General features: G+C 38.2%; 2 protein-coding genes across 2 annotated transcripts in view; one reads left to right on the top strand and one right to left on the bottom strand.

The window, feature by feature from the left end:
• INTS9 (integrator complex subunit 9) overlaps nucleotides 1–4,046 on the bottom strand; it is a 100,459-nt gene extending 96,413 nt beyond the window's left edge. Inside the window, exon 1 of the mRNA XM_012654925.1 lies at nucleotides 3,900–4,046. Coding sequence (XP_012510379.1) covers nucleotides 3,900–3,908 — 9 coding nt within the window. The 5' untranslated portion in view covers nucleotides 3,909–4,046. The remainder of the gene's footprint in view (nucleotides 1–3,899) is intronic.
• A 581-nt stretch (nucleotides 4,047–4,627) lies between these two features.
• Nucleotides 4,628–21,641, top strand: part of HMBOX1 (homeobox containing 1) — a 175,800-nt gene continuing 158,786 nt past the window's right edge. Inside the window, exon 1 of the mRNA XM_012654926.1 lies at nucleotides 4,628–4,703. The gene's annotated coding sequence lies outside the window, so the exon portion shown is untranslated. The remainder of the gene's footprint in view (nucleotides 4,704–21,641) is intronic.

Here is a 21,641-nt window from a genome sequence, read left to right on the forward strand (position 1 = left end):
TGATATTTCAAACTTAATTTCTGTCAATGTACTCAGTATTTTTTGTTCTATGGTCTTTGGATAAGGACCTTGGTGAATTCTAGTTTCTATCCTTAACTGAATTGGCCATCAGGGTACCCAATTAGGCTCTATCTATGCTAATAAAAGAACATGCCCTAAAATGTGCTGTTTAGAAGACACATTTCTTCTAATTTTCCTGTTCTTTCTAAAATGATTCTGGTTAATTGAAAATGCCAATGAATTTTCTTCAGTTAAATAAATCTTCCCAAATACTGCATATTATAAATATAGGCAGTTATTAAAATCCTTTGAGTTGGTATCTAAGGAAATATTCAAGTATTACATTAAAATGGCATCCATTGTTTTTGTGTGGGTATGTGAGAAGCCGCCAAGTCAGTGATGCGCAAAGTTAGAGAACTATAAATGGTATCACACAGCTAAATTTGGACAATACAAAGAAGACTAACTTTAGCACTCAATTGGTATTCTCTGATATGGGGCCCTTTGGATTATCAAGAGAGTTCCCAAACTTTATTTATTTATTTTTTTACCAATAACCTTTCTAAAGATCTGAATTGAACCAAACTCACATTTAAAGCTAATTTTTAAAATAGCCTTGAGTAAAATTTCTCTTGGTGTGTGCTCTACTTTCTTTAAGAGATAACCTAGCATTCTACCACAATCCCTGCAACTCACTAAGCAACAGACTCTTGAGTCTGGGAGACGTGGGTTCAGATCTTGCACTATCACTTTTAATCTATGTAACTTCAAGCCACTTCATCTCCCCAAAGCTTGCATTTTTTTAAATCTGTAAAATGAGAATACTATCACCTAGATCAAAGAATTAAATGGGACACTATATAGCAAATACCTAGCCCACTGCCTGGCATATAATAATTACTCTATAAAATGTAGCAATTATTCCCTTTTACTGTAACAATTATTGTTTACTGTAATTTTTTTTTTTAAGAGACAGGGTATCACTCAGTAGCAGGGACTACATGTGTGCACCACCATGACTGGCTACATTGTCCAGGCTAGTCTCAAGCAATCCTCTCGCCTCAGTCTCCTGAGTCACTAGGATTAAAGGAGTGAGCCAGTGATTCTGGTTTGTTTATTGTGATCTTTTTTAACTTCACCTATTAATCTTTTGCCAACAGTATTCACAGACCTTGATAACCCCTCAGAAATTATTTATTGGACCACTATTTAGTGGGGTCGCTCTATATGCAGGCTTTGGGAATACACAGAGTCTACATGAGGCAGGGCAGACACAAAAGATAATTATAAGTGCTACAAATAGGAAGTGTGCCATGGAAGCATATGACAGGGGTACCTAATTCAAGGAAGCCTTGAAGAATGGAAGCCTTCCTATGTTGATAGGAATTCTGCATTACAGATTTTTTTTTTTTTTTAAGAGACAGGGTCTCACTCTGTCATGCAGGCTGGAGTGCAATGGTCCGATCATCACTCACTATACCTTGAACTCCTGTGCTCAAGTGATCCTCCTGCGCACCGCAACGCTCAGCTAATTTTTACATTTTTTGTAGCAATGGGATCTCGTTATGTTGACCAGGCTGATCTTGAACACCTGGGCTCAAGTGATCCTCCTGCCTCTGCCTCCCCAAATTCTGGTATTACAGGTGTGAGCCACAGCACCCAGTCCCCAGATCATTTATCAACCAACCACCAAATGAGTTTTAGTATGTAAAACATGATTCGAAAGTGAAGAAGGAAAGAGTATCAATACAATAATTCCTTTTCCTAGAGGCATCTTTTGGTTCTTAATGGAAAAAAATAATTTTCTCCTTTTTTCCTTTTTTCTCTTCCATGCTTTCACATCTCTAAATAAATTAAGCAGGAGGATTCTATAAGCAAACCAAAGTGTATGTAAAGTAAATCCTGATTTTCTGATACCCTCACAAATGAGTTTTCATGGAAAAACCGTTTCATAAATCTCTGCTTTCTTAAACCGAACACACCGAATGTGATTTATCCTATACTGAGGACACAGGATTGTTACAGTAAGTGTTATAGTGGGTGGTTCCGAGGACAAACCGAGCGGCACATGGAGAGTCGGAGAATCAAGGTTTATTTGCTGGTGGGCTCAGAGGGGTCTGGCCACCAAATTCTGAGACGCGTCTACCTGAATTTTCCCACTTTTATTAGGTTGGGGTGGTCCGAGGGGTGGGGTCTTAGGTGGCTAATGTGCCAGGTAATAGGTAAGTTGATGTGCCAGGAAATAGGTTAGTATTATGTCGATATGCCAGGTAATAAGTTTAGTATTATGTTGACGCACCAGGTAATAGGTTAGTATTATGTTGATAAGGGTCTTCCGAGGGGTAGGGGTCTTCCGAGGGGTAGGGGTCTCAGGTGGTTGATGTGCCAGGGAATAGATGGGCGTCTTCCTTATCAGGATCTGAGTTCCAGCCATTAAGGTATCAAGCTCTTTGGCTCCTATATGCTGAACCCTTTTCATGGAAGGCCCTGACTTACTTATCCTTCTTATCCGTTCAAAAGTCACCTTTCCAGAAAACTGTCCCTGACCTCCCCAATCATCATTTGTCCTCTCAATTCCCAAAGCACTTTAAATATGCCTCTCTTTTACCAGGAACACAGTGAATTATAATTTTCGCTTACTTTTCTATCTTTTTCATTAGATTGTATGCTTGCTAAAGGTAAGTGCTATTACTTTTAATTCTGCATTCTTAAAAGTTTAGCACATTGACCCAGAGGCAAATCGTTATTCTCAAGGTTTACTGACTTGTATTCTTCCCCTTACATGAATGGCTTTATATGAAGACAGTTTTGGAGCTGAATTCACTTTTGATACTTTCTCTGACTTCTCAGAAAACAGCTGACTTTGCAGAGTGTATTCCTTTAGCACGGTTGATTATCAAATGGGAGCAGGTGGGTTGTGTGCTTTGGAAAAACATTTGAGTAACCATATAAACGGGGGAAAAAAAGAAAATAAACCTTTTGTTTTTGTATAAAAATTACAGAAAGTAAAGCTTGACAATAAATTGGCTGCAGAAACATGAGTTTTAAAAACTGAGAAACAGCATCTCACACCTGCTTTTCTACTCTATGCTATTACTCATTTTAATAGAGTTGGAATAAACTAACTAGTTGGATCTGTGTGCACAATGAGAGTAAAATGGCTCAAAACAAAGGTCTAAGAAGCTTTCCTATAAGCCAAGTGTTTGAGCTTTGTGATGCAGACTTCTCCAGATAGATAATGGCATTCTTCATCTAACCTTGGCTCATGCAATCTCTACAGTCCTAAAATGGAATGCCTTACACTTCCTCTCTGCCCATCCAAATCCTTCGCAGGGTTTAGCACTCAAATCCTCCAAGATTACACCTGAACTCGTCTTTCTCTTAATTCCAAGGGCAGTTAGGTGTCCACATGACAGAGTATTTAATAAGTGATTGGGTTCTGCCGGATATTTCTACTCTGTGCTCGTATCTAACCAAAGTCTGAATAACGGTAGGGAGACAGGCTACTCAAGTGCCAGTCGAGTAGAAAGAGCTTGTTAACAACCTATTATAACACTCACGTGGAAGCTGAGAAACAACTACAAACCTAGTTCACAGTTGCCCAACCTTAGTTCCTGGGTGAAGCAATGTGACAGAGTTAACCTCTTGTCTGACTAAATGAACCCTCCAATGAGTGAAAAAGACCTCTTGGGAGATGGGGGGCGCAGAGGGGGGAACAGGAGAGGAAATTCAAACCTCAACAACAAAAAGCAGCTTTCCTCAGCCCACTCCACTTCCCATCCCAGTTCCCAAACTTTGCCGCCCCTCCTGTGCGACGGTTCCCAGGCAAAAGTGGAAACGAAGAGGTACAAAAGAATATGGCACAACCTCTGCCCTCTGACCTAAGAGCAAAAACTCACCAGTTTCATATTGGACTTTTGGTTGCTCAAAATCAGTCACTGAACTCCACACACTCGGGAAGCGTCTTCCGGTTCAATCTCCGGCACCTGCCCACCAAGAGCATCGCGGGACTTGCAGTCTTTCGTCCTCACGCCCCTTTCCTGGAAATCATGGGAGATGTAGTCTCTCCTGCAGGCATGACGGGAACTGTGGTCGTCTTTCTTTTTCCTTCCTTTCCTCTCTGAACTCCTCCCTCCGTCAGCTCAAATTCATCCCCGCCGCCAATTCATCCTCCCTCTCCACCCCAGCATGATATCATGTCCCCCATATGGGCCTGGGGCCCATGGTATTCTGGGATGTGTAGTCCCAACGGCTCCAGCTCTCCTTTCCCCTCCTCCCTGAGGGAAGGCGGACGGGCGCGGGACATGCTGGGAGTTGTAGTTCTCTGGGGCCCCTAGGCGCCGGGCCCGCGCTTTTACTCAGGGGAGGCAGGAACTACAACTCCCAGGGATGCCCGGCGGCAGCAGGTGGGAGCGGGGCTGTTGATATCAATATGGCGGTTGTCAGCCAGACAAAGACAGTCAGTCTGATGTGATTGAGACAAGGGAGGTTTTCAGGGGGAGACTGGGAGATAGGGGCCTCCCCTCCCCCTTCTCCTCTTCCTGAGCCGGCCTCCACCCCTCCCCAGTCCCCTCCCGACGGGCGCCCCACGCGGAAGATACCCCTCCCCCTCCCGCTTTCCCTCCTCCCTACCTCAGCCCTTCGTACTGGGACGTTGGGGAGGGGGCTGTGCCGGGCGGAGAGAACTCAGCAAGGATTCTGAGGTGAGTCGAGCGGTTTTGAAGCCGGACTACCTCAAGTCTCTTTCCTCACTTCTTTCTCTTCACTTTAAAAACATTTTTTTGAGGATTTTTTGGGAGGAAGTGAGCGGGCGCTGGGGATGGGTCTCTTAAGCGGCCCAATTGAGAGAAGGGAGGAAGCAGTGGGCTTCCGACTGGGTGACCCGGGCGCGGGGTGTGGGGTGCGGCAGTTTGTGGGGGACGGTAACTGAAAGGCGTCGACTGCTCCGCAACTCTTTTCTCCTGATTTCCTCCGCTATGGGTGGAAGGTTTGAATCCTGGAGGTGGGGGGTCTCCGTTTGGAGTTTGGGAAACTGTGAGGTGATTTTTGAGGTGTGTTGGTTTGTTTGGGGTGTAGAACTGTGTTTCAAACTGTGTGACGTGTACTCGTGTGCTGTGCTCGTCTTGAAGAAATGTCTGTAGATAGGAAGTTAGATAGCTAGAGTCGTAGCTTTCGCTGGGCCTGGGCTGAGCAGCGTGCGTGAGGTCCTGGTGCTGGACGTTTGGGCTGGCGACGTGCTGCGGGGTAGCTGGGCTCAGCAACTCGTTTGTGTCCCGTTGCCCGCTCACACTCCGCCACCCGCCTCCGCCCCCTCCCCTGGACGAACCTCCACCCCGAACTCCGGGCAGGAGAACTGTAGAGATGATGCGGTTTGAGGATGGATTTTTGCATCCCCAAGTAGACAGATAGGTGGGAAAAGAAAAGTGTTTCTTAGTATTTTATTCCGGAACCGTGTTTTGGTTACACTATTGGGGCTACTTTGAAAGGAGTCCTCCACCCACCTTCACCCCGAAACAGTAGGTAGGGGTATCTTGTCTCCGTGTTAAATAGATTAGTAATTACTTGAGATTTGGGGGCGTGGGGTGGGGGTCGCGAGTGCTGGATCGGGTACGGACCTGTGTGTGTCTGCTAAAGAGACAGAATGTCTGTTGTGTATCTTGAGATAGGGCGACTTATTTTTGTAGTAGGAAGAACTGTTGGAGATTATTTGGGGTGGAGGGGGGTGCGCTGAAAGGCGCTGCTTGTATTTTTCTTCTACTCCACCCTGTTCTGTCTTGCATTTGCCTGAAAGCCGGTATGGAAGAGCGAAGAAGCATTGGGTGAGTGAAGGGAAGAATGCAGTTGGCTTTCAAGATACTACACTATGTGAAGTTGAATGGTATAAAGTGATCGCTGTCTTTATTTATGCTGAAGCTTTAAAAAAAAAAACCTCACGTATCATACAGAGTGATGTGACTAGTTCATTTCTGTGGGATTCTGCAGGTATAGAAACCTCTGTCTTCCCTTTTCCTTCCTTCCTTCCTCCTTTCCTTCCTTCCTTCAGTCCTTTATTGGCATAGTACATTTCTCTTCCTGATGAACATAATACCTCCTGTGCCTCTTTATTTAGTTTGTGCTAATATGGTTGTGCTTTTTGTGGTTTTACTGTAAAATGCATCATTAGATGTATTTGTTGTTATTTCGCATTTATGCCACAAATAATTATCACATCAGGATTGCAGTGCTTTGCATTAAACTTATCTTAAAATTGCACAGCTAAGTTGCTAGATACTAGATATGTCAAGTTTGGAAAATTTGAATTCTGAGTATTTTTTCAATTTTCAATTAGAGTTAAAAAGGGAAGAGGATTTCAACATCTCTTGTTTCTCACGGTCTTTAATATTTAATAACATACTAGGAGAATTTAAGATCACATATTTTGTACTTCCTTCAATCTGAAATGTAAGTTTTTTAATAACTCTTCTTCCGTGGCAGTTTTTTAGTGTAATGGACTCTTAAATTGGCATAATTTCTATTTAGACTGCTAAGAATGTAATATATTTACATATTTGACTCCAAACTTATCAATTCTTGAATTTGCCACCTATCAATAAGGGACCTTTAGATTCTATAAAAACTGAAAGCCACATAGATACAGTATGCAATTTTGTGGTATATTTTATAACCTTTGATTTGAAATTTCTGCTGTGGGTCATTCCCACAAATAAGGGGACTGTAAGCGTGAGGTAGCGTATATATTTCGATTGACCTGAATAGAAAAAAAAAATTGATGTGTCTTCTAAATCTCAAATTTAGAATATAGAGTATGTTGATCCAAAGCTGAACCTTTAGTTTGTTATAGGCCAAGATTTTCAGAATTACTGGTTTTAAGCTTGTATCTTAACCTCTGAAACATTACTTTGCAAAAACTGGAGAAAAATCCTATGTAACTAAGTAATGGAGTGTTTTGTTTTTCTGAAACATATTGTGATAGGTATAGAGCTTTAAAATGTTTAATAATTATTTTAGAAATAAGCTAAAATGTTTGTAAGAGCTGGAAAAATAAGAGTATTTTCTCTTCCACCTACCTTTACCTCAAATTTTCTTTTTGTTTGTTTGTTTGTTTTTCCTATGGGAATGCAAAGTTATTTACTGGGAAAGCATTCATTAAACTTTTTCTGACCAGTAGTGGGGTCAAAATCATTATATGTAAACCAAATATATTCCTTGTAGTCCTTGGGATGATTCTGTTGCATTTTAAGCACCGGGCATTAAAATGATGTAAAGCCTTTACTGCAGGTTAAAGCATAAAACATTCTCAGCATGTGGAAGTCATGTGGTTTACAAAAAAGTACAAAACCAGGGCATTGGTGCCTGCCCAGCTTAAAATTTCATCCCATATCTGTGAAAGACACATATATTTTAATGTGATCTTCTACAGGTGACTTCTAAACATGTCACCTGTATTATGAGAAGTTGAAAATCTAAATTGTTAACTAATCTGTTGCTAGTTTAGTGTACTGCATGTAGTGAACACTATTTGTGGTCATGAATTTGCTTCAAGGAAAGGAGCCTTTGCTTTATGTTGAATGCCTCTAGTGAAGCTTAATTTTTACCTCTGTATGAACAGATTTGTGCCAACTCTTTAGTTAAACGTCACTAATAGAAACTTAATAGCTCAGTATTGATAACTTACAAAATATATTGCAACAAATCTCTCGTTTCATTATTTAAAAAATAGAAGTGACCAGTTTATGGCAATTTTTGTGGCAGATGTTGATTGGAATTGCATTGCTTCTTTCAGTAGATGCTGACTACATTGAGAATATTCATGCTTAATTTGTTCATTTTGAGTCTCCTGTACATTATATTCAGTCCATCCCACAGCTGCCATGTTTCCTGTTAAAGCACGTTCTTGTTTTCTGTTCATTTCATTGCAGCTCTTCTGTTATACTTTTTATGCAGCTCTTTAAACTTGAATTATTTCTTTTGGGAATTAAACATTCTAGAATGTTGTCATAAACGAAAGTTGGTATACTACTCAACTTTTTAAAAACGTGAACATTTATAGATAAACTTGAAAGTGCTCATTGAAAATGTGTTTGTTTTGTTTGTTTTGTGAACCGCTTTATTTAGTATTGTGGCTTCCAGAATTAATTTTATAGCTCACCTTGCTATTTGGCTAGATTTTTCTGTTAACAGTTGGCTTTTACTTCTCACGTTAGTAGAACTTCAGTTTATTAAAAGAACTGTTATGAATGGAAAGCACAGCTAATGTACCTTTATATTTGTGTGTGTATGTATATATATTTGTATATATATATGTATATATGAAATTGGTATATATCAGACATACAGCCCATAAAAAGTTTTGAATCTGACCCACAAATAGCAGGGGATTCAGAACTTTGGCTCAAACCAGAATCCAAAGAGTAACTACCACCACATGCTGTCCACTTTATAGAAGCTGTGGAGATTTTTCAGTATCATTCTAAACCATTATTTTAATAGATTTTGCCAAAATATAGTTCTGTCAAAATGAAAGCTATCAATATTGAAATTTTTCTCAAAATAGTAGTATTAATATTGAGTAATATGTAACTCGGATTCCTAGTGCAGCTGTCCCCCAGATGGCCTTTACTCGACTTAGGGCCCATCAGAGGTGCAGAGTTAAGATTTTTCTGTGTGTTTATTTGATGTAAAAGTTTTAGAGTCTATTGAAATCAGTGTTTTAGATACAATAACTCACTTTCTTTAACTTTAAATGAAGCAAGTTGGGAATTTACTATAACATATTCTTGGACACTTTCCAAGAGCATTTAGTTACTGGAAGGGCCCTGGCCTTAGCATAGTTTTTACCCTCACAGTGGTAATAAGGTTGAAGTTACAGTAAATTTTTCCAGTGGTTATTATAATCTTCATTCAGAGTTTTACAGATCCTTAGGCTATAAGATTAGTGTTTTTTGTTTTGTTTTTTAACGTTTGCAAACGAAGAAAAGCTAACAGTAGTCTGGTTTTAGCTTTGAAGTGATCAATTATTTTAATTTTTTTCACTCTTAAAACAGGTGGCACCAGGCCGGGCGCGGTGGCTCAGCACTCTGGGAGGCCGAGGCGGGCGGATTGTTTGAGCTCAGGAGTTCGAAACCAGCCTGAGCAAGAGCGAGACCCCGTCTCTACTAAAAATAGAAAGAAATTAATCGGACAACTAAAAATATATAGAAAAAAATCAGCCAGGCATGGTGGCGCATGCCTGTAGTCCTAGCTACTCGGGAGGCTGAGGCAGAAGGATCGCTTGAGCCCAGGAGTGTGAGGTTGCTGTGAGCTAGGATGACGCCACGGCACTCTAGCCCAGGCAAGAGAGTGAGACTCTGTCTCAAAAAAAAAAACAGGTGGCACCAGACTCCTTCCTTTTAGATGATAAAGTGATTCTAATCCACTCAAAGGACATTTAGTGTTTTTTTTTTTCAAATTTAGAGTGCTGATTATGATTAAAATATTACTAATCGCCGTATACTGGATATATTCTCTTGCTGCCTCTGTGTTTATCTTATGTCTAGTGATGGTCTACATGTGGTGTATTGAAAACATTTAATAGCTCTCATTACCATATGCATACATATTAAACAATGAATATGGAGTTGCCAAGCGGCAATAACTTTCATGTATATAGTTACAATTTTTATAGAAGCGAAGTCAAATACTGTGAGTACTGCTGAAATGAGGATGACTTAAGTATGAACCTATCTGGTTTAAGATTTTGTTAAGGTAGTAGTATTGTTAAAACATGAAACTGTTGGCTTGGGTCTACTCAGCAAGCCTTGAAATTGTCCTCACTCCCCATCCAGTCAGAAAGTCAAGTTGATTTTGCACTCTGTATACATTGACTTCTTTTCATTCTATTGCTATTCCCTTAATTCAGGCCTCCATCATTTCTGGCTTACTGTATCAGTCTCTTAACTAATCTTCTTGCTTAAAGTTTTTTTCATTAATTATTCTACACTCCTACCTGGGGTATCTTGCCAAAATAAAATGTGAATTTGATTGTCAGACAAACTTTGTCTGTAATCCTTCAGTGGCTGCCCAGACTTTCAGCTAAATCCAAACTTTACAATCATTCTACCTATGTCCAAATCCTGGTTCTGTCACTTACTGGCTATGTGACCTTGGGTAAGTCATTTAAAATGACTGTACCTCTGTTTCTCCAGTTATAGAATGGGGATAAAAATAGTACCTACTTCATAGGATTATTGTGAGCCCTTAAAATGCTGGGAAGTCCTTAGAATCCTTTTAACATATTATAGATTCACAGGAAGTTGCAAAAATAGTAGAGAGGGCACTGTACCTTTCATCCAGTCTCCCCTATTGGTTACATCTCACATAACGTTAGAACAATACTAAAACCAGGAAATGGACATTGGTACACTGTGTGTAAGTTCTGTGCCATTTTATTCCATGTTTTGATACTGTAACCACCACCAAAATCAAAATACAGCATTATTACATCACCACAAAGATAGGATGATTCCCCTCTATAAGTTTTGTTGTTTTGTTAGTATAGCTAAGGAGAAAGATACCAATTATTGGATCACTAATTTCACTCTTTTGCCTTATGTAGTACAGTCATGCACCACCTAATGATGTTTTGGTCAACAACAAACTGCATACATGACAGTGGTCCCATAAAGTTATAATACTCTATTTGTCATGTATCTTTTCTATGTTTAGATATGTCTAGATACACGAATACCACCATGTTACAATTGCCTACAGTATTCAGTACACTAACATGCTATATAGGTTTGTAGCCTAGGAGCAATAGGTTATACCATCTAGGTTTGCATAAGTATGCTTTAAAATGTTTGCACAACAATGAAATTGTCTAATGATGCATTTCTCAGAATGTATCCCCATCATTAAATGATGCATGTCTGTATTTCAGAAATTCTTTTGACACATCTTGAAAGTTTTTATGAAAAATTGCAATGAAATTTTCTTGCTATGAGAATTTAAATATTGGCAACTTTTCTTTAAATGAGGAATTATAATTTTAGTACCCATTAAACTTTTCTAGTAAAAGTTAACAATAATATAGAAAATTTTGACAAAATGTGAAAGATTTCAGTGAATTCAAGGCTCATATGATAGATTTCTTGCCAGTGAGGTTATGTTACAATCTGTATTAGATAACCAGAATTATAGCTATTGTGACATTAGTTTGGCCTTTGACATTGTTAATGTAAACTCATCCGATTGTTTGTGAGCTCATGTCGTAGTTTTATTTTGGACTTGTTGCAAGGGAACTAGATCCAAAGAAAGTCAGCTCAGAGACCGTTTTCAGGGAAAGGATCTTTACAGAAAAAAGGGGGGGGGCTGGTTCTAAATGCTATTATTGTTAGTTTAGGTACAAGAAAGGATGATTAAGTTAAAGGCTAGTTACAGGGTTGGTTGTAGAAATACTCTGCTGTCCCTTTATCAGCTGTGTGGGTTATAAAGCCTGCCTTCAAAGATGAGGCTGTTAACCCCATACACTGTGGAGTTTTACACACAACAAAAGTCTGCTTTTGATGGGGTAACAAAATATTTTCAAATATATTAACAGAAAAGATGGAGCATGTGATTTTTGTCTCCTCTAGGTTTGAGACAATCTTTTGTCAACACCGTGATGATTTGCTTTGGGAAAAAAAGACCAATTAAAGTTTAATTTGTTTCATTGGCAAGAATACGATAGATGTTGATGATACTTCTGATAAGTCAGATTCATATTTGCAGAGCTTTTTGGCTACCTGTGATTTCAGTTTCATCCTGGTACAATTTTTTTTTCCTGTTTGGATTTATTTGTTCCCAGCTTTTTATTTGTCTTGGTGTATTAGGTTATTAAGTATGAAATGTCCGATTTCCTTAAGTGCTAAGTTTGACAGTTGCTATCTCTGACATTTCACTTCGACACTTCTTGTTTTATTTTTATTGTGAAGGTACATGCTCAGTCTTTCAAACACACATTGTGGCTTGTGATTATCTTTCACATTTTTTTTAGAGCAATTTTTGTGAAACCATGGATAAGTCAAAAATTCATGTTATTGGTGAATATGAGTACCATCATGGAACCAATGCAGCACAGACAGTTCAAAATATCAACAAAATGTTTGGGAAGGATGTGGCTAATGAACGCACAGTGCATCAATGGTTTGAGAAATTCCGTTCTGATGATTTTAATCTTGAAAATGTGCCGTGGGTGACCAGAGACCAAGGTGGATAATGAGCTGAAAGCTGTAGTGGAAGCGAATCCATCTCAACTTATGTGTGAATTAGTAGCAAGGTTTGATGTTACTATTCCAACAATATTGGACCATTTGAAACAAATGGATAAAGTAAAGAAGCCAGATAGATGGGTTCCATGTGAATTAAATGAGCGTCAGAAGAGAAATCATCTCAAAGCTTGCCTTTCTTTGCTGTCACGACATACAGGTGAACCATTTCTACACCATATTGTGGTTGTCTTGCAAAAGGATTGGCCTGTCTCTATTGACCAATCTTGGCTGCTTCATCGCTAACATCCTCATCATTTCATCTAATTAGTTGCAGTAGACATCTGCTGTAATTGACTGACCAGGTTTCATGAAGCTGTGGTGGATAATACCACTGTTGGACCACAAAACAGACACCATTAGCTATTTTTTGATGAATATTCAGTTTTGGACTGTGTTTCTGCACTTCATCTTTATCCAACCATTGTGCCAAACACTTGCGATTGGCAAAAAGAATCCATTTTTCATCAGACATCACGATATGGTTTAGTTTTCATTGCATGTATATGAATTAGATTCCTAGTTGAAGTGTAAGGTTCTTGAGTTTCCTACTGATTTGCCTCCTCTGTGTTCTTTCCCCTCCCCCTTTTATTTTCACAGTTCATTATTCTCATTTATCTAACCAATATTGAGTACATTATTATGAAAGTAAGATGTAGACATAGGCTTTAGGAAGCTCATAGTTTGGTTTTGATGGGACCAGAAAGAGTACTGAACCATAAAACACAGATCTCAATGCTGTACATAGGTTATTCTTGCTTCAGTAATTTCTCTGATCCAGTACCCTCAGTATTGGATAGGTTGCTACATCTAAATTCCTGACAAATATTTTTGGCTGTAGAATGCTGGTACCAGTGACTGTGATTAGGAATGATCAGATAAGTAAAGGTAAGGTAGAAATTTTAGGTTCACTATCTTGTGAGGATAAACTCATTCCCCCCATTCCTCCCTTACCAGGATAGCAGGAGTTCTAGGGACTTAAATTGTTATTATAAAGTTATTACATTGAAAAGAACCCAAGCAATAAAGAAGTATATAAAATAACAGTGTAGTTATACACTCCTTTTCCCCAAACAGCGGGTATTCTTGTCTATTGTTCATAGCTAACCCAAAGAATAGTGGCTTGAAACAACAATAATTATTTTGTTATTCTCTGTCAGGGTTCTGGAGGTTGACGAGGCCCAGTTAGGTGGTTCTCACTTGGAATCTCTCATGCAATGGCAGTCTGGCAGTGCTGGGGCTGGAGTTATATGAGCCAGCTCACTCTTGTGCCCTCTGCTCAGTTGGGGAAGAATATAAACAGCTGAGGTTGGGGACAGCTGTGTCTCCTTAGCATCTCTTAGTCTTTGTGTGGTCTCTCCAGTGTGGTGGTTTCAGGGTAGCTGGACTTCTTACATAGTGCCTCAGAGCTCCAAAGGCAGGATTTGCAAAGTTAAACAATGTTCAGATACTGAGCATTTTACAAATGTAATGTATCTTACAAATGTAATCAGACAACCACATAAATACACAAATAACTTTTTATACAGTGAATTCTGTTTTAATATAATCCTGATTATTTTTTTAAATCTCAAATTCTCTGACCTTACAGTTTCTCTAGATAAAGAGAAGCATCATTAGCAAAAAGTACAGGAAAGAATTGCTAGCATTTTCCCCCACAACTACAGACATAGTAATTAAAAACTTTAACAAGCGTATGTTAATTCAGCTTAATCCTCTGTCTCTGGGAAGATTAACCATCTATTCAGGTTAGATTTCCCACTGGGTATTGGTTACTGGATAATTCATAAGGGTATCTAAAACGTCTGTTTCTGGACCTCTCTGATTAATCTCTAATTAAATTCTAAATAACATCACTTTTATTAGGCAATGAGTCAGCCTGAATAAATTTATGTAGCCAAAATTATGCATATATTCTGAAAATGCAGATAATCAAAGCTGAAAAAATGTACTAGTAATACAAAGATTGGAAATGTGTTAGAATCAAGTCTTTGGTGAAAATTGAGATGCTGGGTTTAAGTATTTTAAAGAAGTTTAAGAAATGTTTTGAAGAGGGGGGCAAGGGCAACATATGTAACCTAAACATCTGTACCTCCATAATATGCTGAAATAAAAAAAAAAAAAAAAGAAATGTTTTGGTAAAAGACAGAAGATTGGCTAATGGGGTTTAATATGCAAAGGTCCAGATGAAAGTAATCCAGAACTAGAGGACATCATGGAAGTCAGTCTGCTTAAAACAGAGTTGTTAAATAGGATAAGGCCAGTTGGTAGTAGCCTTCCAAGCACACACACAAAAATATGTTTAAATACATTCATGAAAGGGACTGAAACCCAGCAAAATAATTTAATAATTTCTAGACAGACAAGGCTTCCTGATTATCTCAAACACCCAAAGATCTCTAAAATTCCTATACCAAAGCATATAAATCAAGAGTGAAGAGCATTATTCGCTTTCGAAGACCACAAATGGCATTGCCACTGTCCTTTCTTCTCCTTCATACCCTCACAAAATCCTACCAATTTGGGGCAAAACAAAATCCATTTGAAATATAAAATTATCTTATACTCTTAAGTTTTTTTGTTTGTTTTTGCTTTTCTGTGTGCAGGGTTTTGTTTTTTCGGTTTGTTCATTTAAGTAAGAAATAGTTTTCAGTGAACTTACTTTGAAAACAATTCAACAACCAAAAAAACCTTCAGTTCCTTATTATTCATGTAGAGAAGCTCTTGGCTAACCTTCACTTAACCAACTATCATAATCAACCAAAGCTCTCTAGATTCCCCTCTTAAACCGACAAGGGATGCTAATTAGGCTAATATCTCATATCTCATTGGGTGCCAAGCAAGAGTAGGTTAGTTTGTTCCCCTGTTTATACCAGTTGTTCTTACAATTATGAAATTTAATTATGTATTATCTAAACTAACAAAATAGGAATGTGAAGAGTTATTTCTATAAAAAGTGTGTTGTAAAAAATAGGTTAAATGTTTTGGTACAATTTAAGGCGATTTACTTAAAAGAAAAATGCTATTAAATTGGATATAGGTAAGACTACTGTAAAAGATTTGGGGAAAGTAAAATATTAAGATTTGACTCACAGATTATAACTGTCTTTTAAGGTCTCCCTCCATTTTAAAGAAATCAAAACTGGAAATCATTAATGATAAATTATGGGTTTGGTTTATGCATAAAAATCTGATGCAGAGTGTCAATTCATGGATTTGTCCTCAAAGAAAAGGCCTTTGTCCTAGATCATGGTTTCTCAATTCCCGGCACTACTGACATTTTGGATGGGAGACTCCTTTGTTGGGGTGGGGAGATACTGGTATATGCATAGAAGGATGTTTGGCAGCATCCCTGGCTTCTTTACTACCCGCTGGATATCAATAGCACCCTCATTCCAGTAGTGACAATGAAAATGTCTCTAAACATTGCCAGACGTCCATGGAGGGTAAAATCACTCAAGTTAACAACCCCTGCCTTGTACCAAACAATTGATGAATACGTGTATGTCTGTATATTTCGATTCAAGTAAAATGTTTAGGTAATCAGTTTTTGATGATTTTTACTATAACCAATTTTTAAAAATTAATTGATCTACTAGTTCAAATTAAGTCATTTAAGATACCTTTTCCAGCTGGGCGTGGTGGCTTATGCCTGTAATCCTAGTACTTCCAGAGGTCAAGGTGGGAGGATCACTTGAGGCCAGGAGTTCAAAGTTACAGTGAAATGGCTTTTCTATACCCAACAGGGAGACAAAAAATAATCCTTCAACTGATAAAGCACCAAATAAGATACCTTTAGTTTATCTAAGATGATATTCCCATCTCTTCCATATCCTTTTTTGAGATCATGGCAGAAGCAGAGGATTACTGAGTAGGTCCAAGCAAGAGGAGGAGGAAGTAGCAAAGGGGAAAAAAGAGGAGATTTAAGAAACAATTTCCAAATGGTTGGAAGAATAGCACAAAAGGAAGCCTATTATTTGTTGCTTACTTAGTCCTATTCACAGCAGTGTTTATTGCAGGCCATTATATACTGTTAAATAAAAAGAAATACATTGCAGTATGATACCATTGTTGAGTAGTCATTAGAGAATACAATATGTATATGCAAAAAAAAAAAAAATAACCTCAAAGGATCATTTGAGCTCAGGAATTCAAGACCAGCCTGACCAAGAGTGAGACCCTGTGTCTACTAAAAATAGAAAGAAATTAGCTGGACAACTAAAAATATGTAGAAAAAATGAGCGAGGCATTATGGCGCATGCCCCCACCAGATAGCAAGTAGTCCCAGCTACTTGGGAGGCTGAGCCGAGGAGGTCGAGGTTGCTGTGAGCTAGGCTGACGCCACGGCACTGTAGCCAGGGCAACAGAGTGAGACTGTGTCTCAAAAAAAAAAAAAAAAAAGACATACCACATTTTGTTTGTTCAGTAGCTGTTGGTTATTTGGGATGTCTCCAGGTTGGAGAAAATTTATGAATAATGCTTATGTGACATTTGCATGCAACTTTTTGTGGGAAAATGTTCTCATTTCTCTTGGATAGATAGCTAGAAATGGAATTGTTGGCTTGCATGGTAAGTTTATGTTTAACTTTTTAAGAAACTACCAAACTATTTTACTTTCTCATCAATAATTTGTTAGGGTTGCAGTTTCTCCACGTCTTTGTCAACACTTGTTATTGTTTGTCTTTCTTATTATAGCCATTCTAGTGGGAGTGGTATCGGTTGCCATTTCTCTAATGACTCATAAAGTTGAGCATGTTTTCATGTGCTTATTGACCATTTATGTATCTTCTTTGGTGAAACATCTATTCAGGTATTTGCCCATCTTATATTGGGTTTCTCATCGTATTACTGAATTGTAAAAGCTCTTTATATATTCTGGATACATGTCTTTTATCATATGATTTGTAGGTGTTTTCTCCTAATCTTTGGCTCATCTTTTCTTTCTCTTACTCATATTTTGAAGTGGGAGCATTTCAATTCTTGTTAAAATTGATGCTTGTTTCAAAGAATCATGGGGACTAATGAAATGGGAGAACCTTACTCTGTTTTTCAGCCTTTTTTCAGAAAGTACTTATGTAGTTCTGGAGTTTGCTTACTTAGTGATGCTAAAGGACCATGTCACTATGTCACCAATATCCTGGTAGGTGTATTAGGGGAGTTGATTTGTCACCATACCACTGACAGAAGTGTCATTTTTATTGTAATTCTTTTCTTTCTTTCTTTTCTTTTTTTTTTTTTAAGAGACAAGGTCTTTCCCTGTCATCCAGGTTGTAGTGCAGTGGCCAGATCGTAGCTCAATGTACCTCAAACTCCTGGGCTCAAGTGATCCTCCCACCTTACCCTCCCAAGTATCTAGGGCTACAGGTGCACACCATCATGCCCAACTAATGTTTTTAAAATTTTTTTTTGTTGAGACTGGATCTTGCTATGTTGCCCAGGCTGGTCTCAAACTCCTGGCTCCAACGATCCTCCTGCCTTGGCCTCCCAAAGTGCTGGGATTACAGGCACGAGCCACTACGCCTGACTTACTATAATTCTTTAAGCAGTCAGGTTTCTTAGTTGGAAGCAACAAAAACTGACTCTGGCTTATTTAGTGTAGCAGTAAATTTATTAAATGGATGTTAGGAAGCCCTTACAGTTGCTAGGAAGACTGTAGAACCAGGCTTGTACAATGAGAGGAACTGCGGGGGCTATTTTCCTGGCAGAAACCATGGCCAGGGCCATACCACAAATGCAGTCTGGTTAGGACAGCATTACTGTTGTTTGCTTGCCACTGCTGGCACTGGACAGATGCTACTGCTGCTGCTGCTTGACTTTTGTTGCTGTTGCCCCTGAAACTTTTGCTGCAGTGGTCATCTTTATTTAAGAGTGTTCTTTCTGGTTGTTTGCGACACCAGTTCTCAATTCAGAGTGTGAGGCAGGTATATCTACCTAGACAGTCAGCCTTTCATATCTGTGGGTTCTGTATCTGCAGGTTCCACATCTGCAAGTTCAGCCAACTCTGGATCAAAATTACTTGAAAAAAGATACCAATACAACAATAAAAAATAATACACATAAAAAATTCATTATAACAACTATTTACATAGCATTTACATTGTGTATTGTTACAAGTAATCTAGAGATGATTTAAAGTATATGGGAGGATATGCATAGGTTATATGCAAGTACTACCTTGTTTTACATACAGGATTTGATCATACATGGATTTTGGTGTTCACAGGGAAGCATTCCCCCACCAGATAGCAAGGGACTCCTCTATAGATAGTCCCCAACTCACCATAGTTCCACTTAGAATTTTTTGACTTTACGATAGTGCGAAAGTGATAGGAATTAAGTAGAAACCATACTTCAAATTTTGAATTTTGATATTTTCCTCTGCTGGCTGTATGCAGTATGATATTCTCTTATGATACTGGGCCAAATCATCTAACACAAAGGCTCTTTTTAAATAAAGTGTTGAATATCTTATTTAATTTGTTGACTACTGTACCGAAAGTGTTCTGAGCACGTTTAAGGTAGGCTAGGCTAAGCTATGATGTTTGGTAGGTTAGGTGTATTCAGTGCATACTCAACTTAGGATATTTTCAACTTACGGTGGGTTTGTTGGGATGTGACACTATCATAAATCAAGGAGCATCTGTAATGTCTTTCTAAAAGAAACTGGGGTATGAATATTGGCATTTTCAAGCTTCTAAATGAGAGGTAGATCCTACTGCTTATTAGTGTTAAAAGAAGCTCAAGTGTTTCCCAATGCAAAAAGAAAACACAAACTCTCTCCATCTCACTTTCCCATGCAGATTCTGCCATATTTCTCTTTTTTCTTACTAATAAACACCTCAATCCACCAGAATCTGGTGTATACACTCACTAGCCTCCAAAACTATGTTTCACAATGTCACTAAAATTTGTGGACAAATTTCGGTTTTCTAGCTTGCTATCTCAACAGTTTTTGTCAACAATAATCTCTTTTTGAAATACTTCCTTCCTTGGCTTCTTTGATATCCCTGTCTTTTGGTTTTTTTCTTTGTCTCTTGATTCTCTTTCTTGTCTCTCTTCTTTTTGCCCTCCAAGTTTCTCAAAGCTCTGCTCTAGGCCCTATTTTCTTCTTATCTGTACATACTCCATAAGCAAGCTCATTTACTTCCATAGCCTCATTTACGACTTGTAGAAGCTCCAGAGAGAACTTTATATTCAACTAGACATTTCTTCTTGGGTGTCACAAAGGCATCTCAAAATCACCACTTTCAAAAGCCATACTCAGGTTTTCTCTGTCTCTAGTGTTGCTTATTGCAGGAAATGACACCAGCAATCAAACACCTGTTCAAGCTAGAAACCTGGGAAGTATCTCTGACTCTTATCTCCTTCATGCCACATTTTCTAGAATTCATTTCCAAATACCGCCTTAATTTCACCATGACTCTCTCTTTCTCCTATAGTCACGCTGGTCCAAGCCACTGTCAATGAGGGCCTAGAATGGTTACTGTAAAACCTCCTAATAGCACTCCCTGGCACTGGGCCTGTCCTCTTTCCCCACAGGATAGCCAGATGGACAATGTTATCCTTAAATCTTTAAACCCTTGCCCTTAGGGTAAAGTCCAAACTATTTAATGTGCCTTATAAGCCTTTCCAAGATATTTGTACTCACTTATCTCTAGCATTCATTATTACTTCTTTCTTTCTTGCATTTGACAATCCAGCCATACTAACTTCTTTCACTTCCTCTGTCAGGCAAACTTCTTCCTGCCTGTTTTCCCACACGCTAGTCTCCCTAACCCTAACCCTCCCACCTCCACTTCATCATTCCATTTCTCCACTCCTCAACCTGATGATGCCTATTAATTCATTGTGCCTCAATTTAAATACACTTCCCTAGATTGGGTTTCTTACATGCTTTTGGAATACTCTGTACTTTCCTTACAATACCTGTTACAAGTTATTGTAATTATTTGTCTTTCTTCCCACTAGACTATAAACTGCATAGGGTCAAGAACCATGCTTAGAGGTTTCTCTCTTTCTCTCTCACCCTCCCTATAGCACCCAGTGCAATGCTTGCCACATAGTAATTATAAATGCTCAGTATCTGTATGTTAATTGAGTAAGAGACGCTTTGATCTGTTTTAAAGAGAGAGAACCTGCTTGTAAATCAGTAGGACCAACTGAAATAGGTGAGTTCAATGCCTACACCTAGATTAATCTACTTAAAAATACCTAGAATTTTATAAACTTGCGTTGTCAAAGAATATATTAGAAAACTGTTGGGACTTATATAGTAAAATCTATGCTTAAGAACTTAAGGATGTAATTATAATTGTGAGAGCAGATAGATAACCCATCTGTTAAAGAACAATCAATGGCAAATTTAACTTACTAATTAAACATTTAAAAAAAAAGTGCCTGATCAGAATCATCTTTTCCCACTTTTAACTGTAGAGTTGCACTGTTTTGCTGGAGAAGCAAATTTCTGAACACATGCCTTCACTCTTCTGCGTGATCATAACAAACTTTTGTACAAAATTTAGCTTAGCCTCCTTTGAACCACAGTATGACAGGCAGTCATGACAGTTGATGTGGCAGTGAAACCTGTTTGACACCCCTAACCCTTGTAGGGTTGTTTAATAAGTGAACATGTGGTTTTTCAGTGAAAATTTCAGTAATGTTTAATAAGTGAACATGTGGTTTTTCAGTGAAAATTTCTTTTTTTACTACTCTTAATTCAGTGAGAACCTACTCTTACTTGTTAGAAGTTATTCCACTTTGAGAGCAATGTTATACTTGTAATACCTATAATGGACATTAAATACTTTTATATAAACCAATAAGTGCATTATGAAATATGCAGATAGAATGAACGAACTACAAAGGAAATTCTACACATTTTTATTTCTTCAAAGGTGGCAATAGAAGAAATTCTACTGGATTAGAGTATGAGTGTATTTTCAGTTGCAAAATTACAAATTCTATGGAAACTAACTTAAATTATAAAAGTGATTTATTTGTTTATGTATCTAAAAATCCAAAAACAGGGTAGGCTTCTGGCAAAAGTTGATCGAGAGGCTCTGAGATATCAGAAGTAATCTTTTTTGCAATTCTGTTGTATTATTTTATTTTACTTTGTATTGTCAACTTCCTAGAGCAATTCTGTCCAAAGAAATATAATGCAAATCACATTTTAAAATTTAAATATTCTGATAACTACATTTTAGAAAAGTAAAAAGAAACAGATTAAATTAATTTCTTTTCTTTTGAAGAGTCTCTGTATGTTGCCCAGGCTAGAGTGCAGTGTCTATTCACAGGTGCAGTCTCACTACTGATCAACACAGGAGTTTTGACCTGCTCCATTTCCAACCTGGGCCA

This window comes from Propithecus coquereli, unplaced genomic scaffold, assembly GCF_000956105.1.
Source record: "Propithecus coquereli isolate 6110/MARCELLA unplaced genomic scaffold, Pcoq_1.0 Scaffold451, whole genome shotgun sequence".
Taxonomy (NCBI): Eukaryota; Metazoa; Chordata; class Mammalia; order Primates; family Indriidae; genus Propithecus; species Propithecus coquereli.